This window comes from Myripristis murdjan, chromosome 14, assembly GCF_902150065.1.
Source record: "Myripristis murdjan chromosome 14, fMyrMur1.1, whole genome shotgun sequence".
Classification (NCBI taxonomy): Eukaryota; Metazoa; Chordata; class Actinopteri; order Holocentriformes; family Holocentridae; genus Myripristis; species Myripristis murdjan.
The window spans coordinates 37,674,517-37,689,190 of NC_043993.1; the positions used below are offsets into that span (position 1 = coordinate 37,674,517).

The 14,674-nt window shown below is 43.1% G+C and overlaps 1 protein-coding gene across 1 annotated transcript; it reads right to left on the reverse strand.

Moving 5' to 3' along the window:
* Positions 1-6,382: 6,382 nt before the first annotated feature.
* LOC115371045 (odorant receptor 131-2-like) lies at positions 6,383-7,345 on the reverse strand. Its single transcript, XM_030068161.1, has one exon. It carries the CDS (start codon positions 7,343-7,345, stop codon positions 6,383-6,385), a length of 963 nt encoding a protein of 320 aa, XP_029924021.1.
* Between the last annotated feature and the right edge of the window lie 7,329 nt (positions 7,346-14,674).

Here is a 14,674-nt window from a genome sequence, read left to right on the forward strand (position 1 = left end):
ACCCTGAAACACCACAGCAGACAGTTACATCACATCTTTGTGGTAAATCTCACTTTCACATCATAGAAATAAAAAACAACAACTCAGACATTTATGTCCAACAACTGAGTGACTGCATCATAAAACATACGTACTTTCAACAAAGACAAATAACATTGATACTGATATTAATATTGCTATCATGATAATACTGTCACACACCAATCAAATTTATGTATTTGTAAATTACTGCATGAATGCAGAGAGTTATAACACAAGATAAATCAACATCATTGACACAGCTGAAGTCACAGTTGAAGTAATACTCCTACCACTACTACTAATACTGCTTCTACTACTAATAATAATACATAATAGTACAATATACATAAGCGAGTTACACTCACAAACAAAGTGTACAATTTGTGTATGACGATGTTACAATAATATCATAAGCAAATATGTTCATGTAAAAACACAGAGAGAGACTCACCTTGTGTTCATCTTGAAGTCACCTGTGCTGCTTCATGTCTAAAAGTTGTCAGCTGCTGTGTTGAGGTACCAGGCTGACTCTTAAGAAGTTAAATCACACCTTCACATGTCAGTTCAGCCACCAGTGAAAATGAGGACCAAGTCCCTCATGAGTGATACAGCTCCGCCTCTGGTCCAATCTCTGTCAAGTGGACAAATGTAGCTTCTCCTTTGGCCAATCGGTGCAATGCTGAAACTTTCAGACTGAGTTTGGTAAAACTCCAAACTCAGCCGGGTCAGCCCATATCGGGTCGACTCTCACCGCCCACTGGAACACAAGCTAGGAGTTATCAGCACCCTGCGCCAACGAGCTGATAATGTGCCAACCAGTACCCAGGCTCATGGAGAGGATCGCTGTGATCTGAAAGACACCTATCTGTACACACATGTATATTATTACAAATGCTGATGGTACAAACTTCTCTAATGGCACAGATGTGGGCATTGTAAATGATCAGGGCGCACGCTTGACTGAATGTCTGATTAACTACGGAAAAGACACACTGACTCAGTTCAGCCCGGGCCTGTTTTGTAAAGACATATGTGATAATCCACTGTATTGCCAAAAGTATTCACTCAGCTATACAAATCATTGAATTCCATGGCCACAGGTGTATAAAATCAAGCACCTAGGCATGCAGACTACTAGAAACATTTGTGAAAGAATGAGTCGCGCTCAGGCGCTCAGTGAATTCCAGCATGGTACCGTGATAGGATGCCACCTGTGCAATAAGTCCAGTCGTGAAATTTCCTCACTACTAAATATTCCACAATCAACTGTTAGTGGTACTATAACAAAAACTAAACTTAAACCACATGGCAGTGTCCTATCTAGGTAACTTAAACGCTCTTGATCTAGGTGTCCTATGATTTGAGCTAAATCTGCGTGAGCTGGCAAGGAAATTTTTCTTTCTTGTGGTATATAATTTGTCACAGGTCATAAGACTCATTTCACTAGTTGTGTCATCTCCCCCTTTACATTCTGCTATAGCCCGATGCACCTGTGAATTTGGGATAGTTGATAGCAGTATGTTTAAACTAGCTAAAGTTTATGATAACAGTTCCCACCCCATGGGTCTTGAACTATCTGAATTGAAACCCTCTGACTGGTTGTTCATTAACAATGATTTCACCATGATTTGTCCACAATGTCATTATTTTTTATTATTATTTTGGCCAGGCCAGTGCTTCCAAAATATAAGCAACTTGTTTCTTGTTTCATGTGTTTTAAAACTTCTTTCACAGTCACATCCTTTTTAGGACCACCGTCAACACCAGTTGTAACAGCAAGACTTCAGTCCCCAGGTTTAGAAACAAGATGGGCTGTTAACCAAAAACACATTGGAAAGGAGACAGACCAGTGGCTGTGGTAGGGAAAGAATTGTGAGCATACTCACCCCAAATGAGGCTCTTACACAAGGAGGCAAGGTTCTGGAAGATGAGGCAGTGTAAGGTGGTTTCCAGCTCCTGACTAAGTCACTCCCTCTGACTAGTGGACTGTGGATAATAACAAGAGGAGAGGCTGAACGTGGCACCCAAGTGAGAACAAAAAGCCTTCTAGAACTGAGACATGAACTGTGGTCCCTGATCAGAAACCACATCTGGGAAATTCTTCCAAGGCAGTTCCCCTCCTTAAAAGACATGCAGCTAGACATAATGCGTGTTCACAGGATCTACGATGGTGCCACTCCAAGGGACCTCATCTTCTACTGCCTATGGTTTACCACATGCCAAGCCATGCTTGGAGCAACAGGGGAGAATCCCTGTTGTCAACGGACGCGCGCCAAGGCTTACGGCAGGCTACTGTGACTATACAGTCAAGTACCCATAGACCTGGTTGTAACAGCCACCGTGTGGGTGACAGGAGTCGAATTCTTTTTACTGTATCCAGCAACTCTTAAACTCAAAGATGGCATGGTTTTCCCAGTTTTTAATTCATCTGAAGAAGCAGGTTCATACCTGCAGGTATGAGCAGGTATGAGCAGGTATGAACAGCTGCAGGTATGAACAGCTCATTCTCTTCATTTGTCTGAATAGAAGAAAACCCTTGTATATCGCAATAGAAGACAAAATGAACTTAATCAGTTAACATTCATACGACCACAAGTTCCTAACAATATTCATCTCCAAGCCCATATTCACCACAACACTTGTGAATATGCTGGATTAGGCTGTTTGGTGTCATTTTACAATTATTTTATTTTTTAGGAATAATAAAGAAGCATATAAACATACATTCAAACTTCTAAAGGGCAGCAAAATGAAGCCACCAGTTAATTTAAGGAAAAAAGGAAAAGATTTTAGATCTAAGACATAGGGCTCCAGTTTTGCAGACCTGGTGAGGCGCGGGCGCCAACTGGGTGTGGCCAAGTGGATTTTGCAAGTTTGGCACGCCATGCGCCTTGGCCCAACTACTGCGCCGTTCCTCCTACTGGCGCAAGGGAGGAGAGAAGGCGTGGTGTGGGTTTGACACAGCCGATTCACTTTAAACCAATCAAATGAGCCCCTGTCCTCGCCTTTAAAATGCGCTGCGTGAAGGCGTAGTGGAAGTCTACACATTTGACATGGATGAAGAGAGCAGCCGCATCACACACTCAGAACAGTGAGGCCAGTCTTGGCTGCTGCAATGTTGCTGGAGCTACCTGCCATCCATCTATCCACCCATCCATCTAACCACCCATCCATCCATCCATGCATCTATCCTTAAATTCGTCTTCCTGAGTTCCCTGTCTTTCCATTACCTGCCTGCCTCGCATCTCTTTTTCCAGCTCTGTCACCGTCTGTTAAAGTTATTGATTTTTACGAGCAAATATAAATTTAACTGTGAAGCCCCCATTTTTCATGAATGTTTTTACCTCAAAGGATAATCCTCGCCATATTCATATAAATACATGTTTGTTTTGCAACTTTCGACTCCATCACGTACTGATGCAACAACACACTGGAAATTAAAACAAAATCCGGTTCATGAAAGCTTTTACATTTGCTGTTCTAAACGCCCAGTGTCTGGCAAGGAACCGATGCATTTTACATTTTCGATATGTGTGGAATCAGGGTTTCCGTTAGAAAAAATTGGCACCGGACAACATGACCGGCAGGTTTTCAGTTTACCGGACAAATGTTTGAAATTCCGGTCAAATATTATCTGAATTTACTGAGCTTAAAATTATATGCAGGCAATATAAGGATGATATCAAGGCATGTCAATTTATAGCGTAATCTTTGTATTGAAAAGCAGGCTGTATCAAATTAAATGAGTGCCGTCAACTGAATCACGTGCGTAACTTCTAAAATAAATACATAAATATTGCACAAGCCTGTGCTCTTTTAACATCAACATTGCATAAAATTGCAAACAATTGCAACTACAATTTGCAAACAAAAAAACGGGCTCATACCATTTTAATAACGCGGCGTGCTGCCAACTTGAAATCAAATAGATGCAATAAAAATTTAATTCAGCAGCTGAATTAAAATCGAAAGTCTCAAGTGTCTCTCCGCAACTTGCAATGCGCATCAGTCTTGTGACTTTGTTCTCTCCCAGGCGACTTCACTGCGCTGTTTTGATCCGGTTCTGCAGAAGAAAAAAAAAAAACCTCTCTCTCTCTCTCTGGTACACCGGAGACAGGGATCACGCAGTCTATTTTTTTTTTTTTTTTAATTATAAATAAAATTACGTGGAAATTGACTTATAATAAAATTCAAATTGTGAATATTTTCACATTTAAAAATTACCAGACTTTGGCAGATTTTACCAATCACAGTCCGGTGATTACCGGATAACGAAAACCCAGAGTGGAATATTTATATATATGGAAGAAGAACTTTGTAGTTAACACAAGCAGCGCCAGACACCATGACTGGAAAAAAGACATCACCACCATCGATTTTAAGGTTCTCTTAATAGTTTTTAAATGTCTTAGGGGTCTTGGGCCTTCTTATCTTTCTGAATTGCTTTTACCTTATGAACCCTCGCGGACCATCAGGTCCTCTGACACCGGTCTGTTATGTATTCCCAGAGTTAAAACACGAACACACGGTGAGGCATCTTTCCAATTTTATGGCCCCCGATTGTGGAACAGCCTGCCGGAGGACCTGAGGGCCGCAGAGAACGTGGATATTTTTAAAAATAGGCTCAAGACCCACCTCTTTAATTTGGCCTTTAACCCTCTTAATATGCTCTTTCTTTAACCTGACTTTTATTTAATGTTCTTACCCTATACCTTTTGTTTTGGCTCTTACCTAAATGTTCTTATATGTTTATACATGCTTATTTTAGCTTTTATTGATGTTCTTATATATTTTTACTTTATATGTTTTTATTTCTCTATATACTTTTTTATATTCTTATTTTATATGTTTTCATACTTTTATCCCATATATCCAGTGTTTCCTCAGTGGGGGCCCTCTGCACTGGGGGCTGTTCTCGGCTGGGGCTGGGATGTCTCTTCTCGTGGGGCACACCAGCTGGGGTGGGTGGGGGCTCTGTGGCTCTGTGGCGGTGCCCCGCTGCAGTGCCGTGGGTCCTCTGCCTACCTGTGGTTTGGTGGGCCCTTGAGCTGTGGCGTCCTGGCCTGGGCCGTGGGCAGCCCCCAGCGCAGATGGCAGCGCTTCCTGACCTGGTTCCTCTGTACTCAGCCAAACAAACATTATATATGTGTGTGTGTGTGTGTGTGTGTGTGTGTCTGTGTCTGTGTGTGTGCGAGTGTGTGTGTGCGTGTGTGTGCGTGTGTGTGTGTGTGTATCTATGTGTGTATATAAGAGAGAATCATGGGGTGGGGGTTTAGAGGTTGGGGTGGGGAGGGGGGAGGGGGGCGGGGGGTGTTTTTAACATGTAAAGCACTTTGTGCTACATGTCATGTATGAAAAATGCTCTACAAATAAAGATTGATTGATTGAAAGATTGACCATACTGGACACATTGTTTGACTGACAGGTGATCAAGTTGGGTTTTCATTACGCATGCCAAACTGGCATGCGTAACCTCACAGAAGTTTGGCATGCCAAACTTCTGTGAGGTTGTGGTGACGTGTGCGCACTGCCCGCCGGTCAGCCAAAATTCCACTGCGCCGGCCCCGCTGTGCCTTGCGCCAAAAGTAGACCTGATTTCAGGAGGCGAGCTTTTGGCGCACCTCGGGGAAGCCTTTTGGCACGAAACTGTCACTGTGCCAAGCTGAATCTGTAGACACCTCCCCCTGCTGCGCCTCCACTCCCATCTCGGCGCACCTCGGTCTGCGAAACGTGGAAACCGTCCGCCTCTCGCGTTGCACTGGTCGAAACTAGCTCTGCGCGGGGTGCGCCACCCTGCGCTGCGCCGGGAAACTAGAGCCCATAGTGTCACAAATGATTACAGAGCACATAATAAGGCTTGAGGATATAATGTGGATACAAATAAACAAGACACAATGTGTTTAAGATTTTGAAGCATTTTGATACTCTTGACACAGAAAATCCACTAGTGTTTCGACTCATATGAGGGTGAGTAAATAAATACCAAATTCTCAAATTTTTGGATGGAATCTCATTTGTACGTTGTATTTACGTTAAGCATCTGCCAAATGTGAACTGTAATTGTAACTGTTATTGTAATCTATCTATGTATCTTAAGAATAATGATGTCACAAATGATTACAGAGGACATAATAATGCTTGAGGATATAAAATAGAAACAACAAAACCAGAGACATGTTCAGCCCATATGAGACATTCAGGCATTTTGCTGCTCCTGACATACAAACTTAGCCAGTGACTCATCAACAAATTTCGAGAAATTTTTAGTTTTGGATGAACTGTCTCTCCCTATATGATCTATTTTGCTCTAAAACGATCAGGTAAGCAAGAAGAAGGCAATTATTGTTACAATTTGCAATAATCAGTGCTTATTCAGATGTCCAGCAGGCATCATGTGGTATCTGAGGCAGAAGCATAGGTGCTGGACAAGGAGAGGTCTGATGGTTTGGTCTCTTAGGCCGTATATCAGGCAGCTGAGGCTTCTGGGTAAATTGACAAGGAAGATGAAGAAAACATAGTAAATGCGTTGAATGGTGATTTGATCGACTTTTCCGTGGAGGGCCGTGATCATGCTGGTGACCATGGTGGACAGAAGAGTCAGAACCAGCTGGAACATGTGCAACAGGACTGTCTTAAGAGCTTTGTTAGCTGAGGCTGTGCCTGTCGAGGCGGACCTCGCCGAGACGATCACACCAAAATATGAGCAGATGATGACCCCGCCCACAAACACAAACACAGTGTACATGAAGCCCTTGTCAAGGTCTTCCAAAATGTTCTGGTGGAAAATGGCATGCTTTGCACAGAAACCCTGCATTAAATTGTGTAAGGGCATGGTCTCCAGGAAGAGCAGCGTTAAGAGGCTTATTAGCTGCTTTACCAAGCAGATGGCCCATATGACAGCAACAGCAGTGGTGGTGCCTCTGATGGTGATGATGCTAGCATGCCTCAGTGGATAGCAGACCGCCACGTAGCGCTCCAATGACATGACAGCAAGGTTGAGGGGAGAAATGCCAGTGGTGATTATTGTAATCATGGTGATGATTAGGCAGACATAGCGTACCATGTACACTCTGGCTGCTGCCAGGATGTAAAGTAACTGGCCCAGTGCCAGCTGGATGGTGTCTGCGAAGAGGAGGTTGTACAGCAGGATGTAGCGGGGAGTTTGACTGAACACTGGCTTGCTTCTCAAAGTGAACAGCATAACAACATTAATGTAAAGGAAGATAATGCAAGATGAGAGTGCCAGGAAGCGTTTGAACGATTTTGCTTGCACGATCTCATACTGCTGACTGGCCGAAGAATTTTCCCACAACTGGATGGACATGCTGGCTGATTGCAGACGAGATGGTCACCCTGGACACAGACAGAGAAAGACAGGAAAAGAATCGGTTTGGTTGGCAGTGAACAGTCCAATATTGGCGAAACAGTTTATGCTCAAGCCACTATCATGTTTCACGAAAAGTTGTCCATGATTAGAATCACATCTGGAGAAAAGCAGATATTCAGTGTCAAGGTTACTGCCAAGCTTAAGGCTAACCTGAAAGACAAACCTTATGTGACCCATTTTTGTCTTTTTGACTGAATGTACCAAGCATAAACACCTCCTGAAAACTGAAACAGCTGAAGGACAACCCAGTCAATGTGCTTGCCAAATATCACATCATCATGACCTGTGGTTTGTGAGATGTTGTAAGATGGCCGTTGGGGGTGGGGGAGTCACCCTCCCATTGGCCCACCACCTGCAACAGGAGAAGAACAGGCCAGGTGTGATGCCACACAGGGGGTGGATTTGGGCAGAGTGGACCTATGGTACAGAAACTGGCTTTTGGTATGTGGAATGTCACCTCTCTGTGGGGGAAGAACCGGAGCTTGGTTGGGAGGTGGAGCAACACTGACTAGATATAGTCAAGCTCATTTCCATGCACAGCCTTGGCTCTGGAGCCAAACTCCTGGATGGGAGCTGGACTCTCTGCTTTTACAGAATATTCTGGGGTGTGCACCAGCCGGCAGGTGTGGGTTTACTCATGAGCTCCCAACTAAGCGTTGCTGTGTTGGAGTTTGTCCCTATGGATGGGAGGGTCACCTCTGTGCACCTTTGGGTAGCAGGAGGGAAATCTCTGATTGTCTTCATGGCATACATGCCAAATGACATCTCAGAGTACCCAGCCTTCCCAGAGCCACTGAGAAGTGTCATAGTGAGGGCACCATCTGGGGACTCTGTGGTTCTACTGGAGTGACTTCAACTCACACAATGATAGGGGGGGTTGACTGGGAGGAATAGTTTGCCTGATCTGAACCTGAGTAGTGCTTTGTTGTTGGACCTCTGTGTGAGTCATAAATTGTTCATAATAAACACTGTTTGAGCATGAGGACGCTCATGTGTGGTGTATCTGGTACCAGAGGTCCTTAGGACAATGGTCGATGATCGACTTTGATGATCGACTGAAGAAGACTGAGCTCCAAACAGTTTGCTTGTTCTGTATGTCCAGACATGTAGCCTGTTCACCTGCACTACATGCAGTGTTACATGTTTTTGTGCTCATGAGACTTTGATAAGTATCGTTATATTAAGTTAGATGCTTTTTTATTATTATTAATTATTTATTTGGAGTTTACCCAGTGGCCCAAAACATGTTAGAGGCTATAAGATCTGCATTTACTTCAGTCAATTTATTATACAGACAAAACTGGGCTTCATTAATCTATGAATTCTGACTCCCGGCATCTGTGTACCAGAAACTCTCTTAAACATTTGACTGTTACACAGTTACCCAGTTTTTAGACGCATTTTTATGATGCATTTTCTAAATGTTGGTCATTTATATACAAGGGTTTTCTTCCATTCAGACAAATGAAGAGAATGAGCTGTTCATTCCTGTTGATAAATGACACGTCAGCAATACGTCAGATGACGCTTCTGAGGAAGACTAGAGCCACAGTTGAAACTGTCAACCAGGTATGAACAGCGCATTCTCTTCATTTGTCTGAATAGAAGAAAACCCTTGTATATCGCAATAGAAGACAAAATGAACTTAATCAGTTGATTGGTCATTTATATCTATTAAACTGGATAAAGTATTTTAGTCATTGGATGTAGATTGTAAGTTGTTTAACTGCTATGGCTGTATGTGAGTCTTGCTACCCGACCTTTTTGAAGTTGAAAAACATCTCTCACCTGGAGGCTGAGCTGAAACAGAAAGACAAATTGTCCAAGATTTCTCAGCTGTCACTACTGCCCAAGCTAAACAACTTGTTGTCCTGGGCTTCACTGGTGGCGGTGCTCAGGACAGAATCAGCACAAATCACTCCCCTGACTGTCCAGTTCCTGTATTGGCATATAACAACAACACCCCCACCATCCTGTGGTCCTGCTCTGTTGCCACCTGAGCTCTGGAGGCTGTCCGCAGTCATATTGAAGATCCTTGGATTCACCTGGGAGCTAAACCAAAAGCTCCAACCAGCTCTATCCGCCGCGCTGAACATGCTGATGGCTGGGCTGTCGTTGGCTGAGGGAAGTGTACTGGCAGGTGGTCTTGCCGCTCTCGACAGCTTCAGGAGATCCAACTAGAAAATAAATTTGACGTCCTGGATCTGCAGGAATTCCCTCCGTTTGCCTGCCAGTCCCCAGCAACAAAAAATACCTGAGCCAGCTGCAAAGCGGCGCCCTGGACCGGCAACAAGCCCCTCTCCGTTGCCTCTGCACCTTTTGCCGGACTGCTCGCATGCCAGCCATCAGGGAAATGGTGTAGCTGCACTGCCTGCTCCTCAATGCCCTGAGCTACAGGCTGGTATTCCACTCTGAGGGCACGGTCCAGGGTCCAGCACTGGGGACACAGCTTCTTTAAGAAGCCAGGGAAAGTGGACAGCAGTGACTCAACTGGCTGCTGCTGGTCGCCAGGCTGCTGTAGATGCCATCTCTCTACCACGTCTCCATAAACCTCCAACAACATTACTTATCAGTAATCCCTGGAGCCAAGGTAGTGGACATTTTATGCCAGATATAATAAAATCCTATCCAGATGTAGTCAGCATTACCATTCACACTGGTATGAATGACATTCCTAAGCAACAGTCCCAACTTTTAAAACCTGATTTCGCCCACCTGTTTAACATTCTCTAATCTCTCAATTTTAAAATCTACATTTCCAGATTTAGCCATGGTATGTGGTGTTTCAGTACCCTGCTTAGCTTGAACTCCTGGTTGTCATTTGCCTGTGACGCTCATGGTGGGTGTTTTTTTTTTTTATTGATAATTATAACATCTTCTGGAAACAAGGGTCACTTTTTGCCATGGATGGTCTCCTCCTGAACAAAGCTGGAGCTTGGTTGCTATATGCCAACATATTTTATGGAATCCTACATTTGGGAGCTCCCCGAAGAAAACCAACCATTCCACCCCTGCAACTTTATTGACCGGAAATGACCGGTCTGTCAGAGACTGATGCTTGTCGAGTCCCTGTCCCTATCTGTTTGTTCCCACATTTAACAACGGTAATTATTCTGGAGGACTCAGACCAGACACAGTCATTTCCAACATTCCTGTTGAAATCTCTGGTAGATGCCCAATGAAACTTGCAGTCAAACAATGTGGCACGTGTCCAGGGAACCTCATCACTGTGAATGTTCAGTCTCAGACTTGCCCGAAGCCTGCTCTTTCTGCTCTCTCTGCTCTACAGCCGACTATTTCTGGGTCTTCTTCACTCGTCACTTCAGAGATTAATTTAAACAATTCACAGGCTTTTAAGGCTAGAACTGGTTTGGTATCTCAGATTCATCCCAATGCCATGATTTGAACTGAGACATGGCTGAAGAAAGAGATTCATAATCATTATATATATCATCTTTTAGTGGTTTTAATATTTGCAGAGCAGACAGAGCTGGTAAAGCTGGCAGTGTGACAGTTTATGTAAAATCATTTCTTCCTGTACTTGTGCTGACTTCAGTCACAGCTGCTAAATATTTTGAATTTTTGTCCCTGAAAACTGATTTGGGACATAACAGTGCAGCGATATTGACTGGTGTCCACAGACCCCCTTCTGCCCCTTCAGGAGCTATTAAAAAATGGGTGAATTAATTGCAACTTTGATTGATCATGAGGTGATCAATATTGGTGACCTCAATTTAGACTGACTGACCTTAGCATCTAATAATCTTAAAGATTTTTTTTACAGTCTTAATTTTACTCAGCTAATCTAATAAGTGCACTGCTGCTATCAGAAAAGCCAAAAGCCAAAACACCATTGAAAATGTGGGTTCTCCCTCAACTTGTTTTTTGAGGTTTTAAAAAAGTAAATCAATGAATGAATGAAAATAATCAGCATGCTTAAGGTGAGATCTCAACATAAAAAGAAAAGAAAAACAATAAAAATAAAACCAAAAATTGTATCTCATGGTAATGAGGTCATTAAAATGTGAGAGTGTAGAAAACACCTGTCAGTGTGTTGTACCGCCTGTTACAGGGAGTCAAGTCAGAATACACACTGTATGTATTTGGTATTTTGGAGGTGAAGAGTTTAAATTGTATAGTGACATATTATCATTGTCATCACTGGATGTTGCTCAGATTTGCTCAGAAAAAAGTTGTAAAAGGTTTTCATATGCTCACACACACACACACACACACACACACACACACATACACACACAGAGAGAGAGAGAGAGAGAGAGAGAGAGAGAGAGAGAGAGAGAGAGAGAGAGAGCTCACTTGATTGAGCTAGTAACTTACCAGGTTTTTACACTGATGCTCTAGAAGCTCTCATACCCTGAAACACCACAGCAGACAGTTACATCACATCTTTGTGGTAAATCTCACTTTCACATCATAGAAATAAAAAAACAACAACTCAGACATTTATGTCCAACAACTGAGTGACTGCATCATAAAACATACATACTTTCAACAAAGACAAAATAACATTGATACTGATATTAATATTGCTATCATGATAATACTGTCACATACCCATCAAATCCTATGTATTTGTAAATTACTGCATGAATGCAGAGAGTTATAGCAAAAGATAAATCAACATCATTGACACAGCTGAAGTCACAGTTGAAGTAATACTCCTACTTCTACCACTACTACTAATACTGCTACTACTACTAATAATAATACATAATAATACATAACACATAAGTGAGTTGCACTCAGACCCACAAACAAAGTGTACAAATTGTGTATGACGATGTTACAATAATATCATAAGCAAATATGTTCATGTAAAAACACAGAGAGAGACTCACCTTGTGTTCATCTGTGCTGCTTCATGTCTAAAAGTTGTCAGCTGCTGTGTTGAGGAACAAGGCTGACTCTTAAGAAGTTAAATCACACCTTCACATGTCAGTTCAGCCACCAGTGAAAATGAGGACCAAGTCCCTCATGAGTGATACAGCTCCGCCTCTGGCCCAATCTCTGTCAAGTGGACAAATGTAGCTTCTCCTTTGGCCAATTGGTGCAACGCTGAAACTTTCAGACTGAGTTTGGTAAAACTCCAAACTCAACCGGGTCAGCCCATATCGGGTCGACTCTCACCGCCCACTGGAACACAAGCTAGGAGTTATCAGCACCCTGCGCCAACGAGCTGATAATGTGCCAACCAGTACCCAGGCTCATGGAGAGGATCGCTGTGATCTGAAAGACACCTATCTGTACACACATGTATATATTACAAATGCTGATGGTACAAACTTCTCTAATGGCACAGATGTGGGCATTGTAAATGATCAGGGCGCACGCTTGACTGAATGTCTGATTAACTACGGAAAAGACACACTGACTCAGTTCAGCCCGGGCCTGTTTTGTAAAGACATATGTGATAATCCACTGTATTGCCAAAAGTATTCACTCAGCTATACAAATCATTGAATTCCATGGCCACAGGTGTATAAAATCAAGCACCTAGGCATGCAGACTACTAGAAACATTTGTGAAAGAATGAGTCGCGCTCAGGCGCTCAGTGAATTCCAGCATGGTACCGTGATAGGATGCCACCTGTGCAATAAGTCCAGTCGTGAAATTTCCTCACTACTAAATATTCCACAATCAACTGTTAGTGGTACTATAACAAAAAACTAAACTTAAACCACATGGCAGTGTCCTATCTAGGTAACTTAAACGCTCTTGATCTAGGTGTCCTATGATTTGAGCTAAATCTGCGTGAGCTGGGCAAGGAAATTTTTCTTTCTTGTGGTATATAATTTGTCACAGGTCATAAGACTCATTTCACTAGTTGTGTCATCTCCCCCTTTACATTCTGCTATAGCCCGATGCACCTGTGAATTTGGGATAGTTGATAGCAGTATGTTTAAACTAGCTAAAGTTTATGATAACAGTTCCCACCCCATGGGTCTTGAACTATCTGAATTGAAACCCTCTGACTGGTTGTTCATTAACAATGATTTCACCATGATTTGTCCACAATGTCATTATTTTTTATTATTATTTTGGCCAGGCCAGTGCTTCCAAAATATAAGCAACTTGTTTCTTGTTTCATGTGTTTTAAAACTTCTTTCACAGTCACATCCTTTTTAGGACCACCGTCAACACCAGTTGTAACAGCAAGACTTCAGTCCCCAGGGTCAGAAATAAGATGGGCTGTTAACCAAAAACACATTGGAAAGGAGACAGACCAGTAGCTGTGGTAGGGAAAGAATTGTGAGCGTACAACAAGGAGGCAAGGTTCTGGAAGATGAGGCAGTGTAAGGTGGTTTCCAGCTCCTGACTAAGTCACTCCCTCTGACTAGTGGACTGTGGATAATAACCAGAGGAGAGGCTGAACGTGGCACCCAAGTGAGAACAAAAAGCCTTCTAGAACTGAGACATGAACTGTGGTCCCCGATCAGAAACCACATCTGGGAAATTCATGGAGATGAACTTAACCTCAACTATCTCTAATAGAAGAGTGACAGGGTCCAAGATGCAGGTCAAGTCACGTCCCTGCTTGGGCGGCAGGAAGAGTGTGAGTGCCAGGTCATTGTGACCTGTGCTGATGCCGAACAGGTCAAGTATAGGCCAAGAACATGAGTAGGAAACATCTGGAGATTCTGGGAAAAAGGCAGGCACACCACACAGACACTCATAGTGTTGAGTAATCATAGAATAGCTGGTTGGAGTCCAAGATAAGTGGGATTGAGAAGTGTTCCCCCCATTATCGGGAAGTTAGGTCTGCCAAAATGTTATGAGAAACTGTCCAAACAATGCATAAACAACACACACACACAGGGTATAAAAAGAGATGGCATGATCTGTAATGTGGAAGAGTTGTCTCTGATCTACGTTGTTAGTAGAGCCACTGTGAATAAAGAGATTCCCCATCTGATACCTGTGTCTCAACCATCTGATTCCTCTTTTGATCCATCACTTTCTGCCACAACACTCTTTAGTGGAGGGTTACTTGAAATGGAGCAATGGAATGAAATGTGCCATTTTGGAAAACCTATCCACAACAGTGAGGATGGTGGTGTTAGCTTCAGAAGAGGGCAGGGCCATGATGAAGTCCAAAGAGATAACAGTCTAAGGGCGATGAGGCACAGGTAATGGCCGTAGGAGACCAGGAAGAGGAGCTCCGGGATCCTTATTTTGAGCACACCATTGAAAACATACTCCCCACCTTTCTGGCCACCAGGACCACTGTTTGTCCCTGCCTCTCTC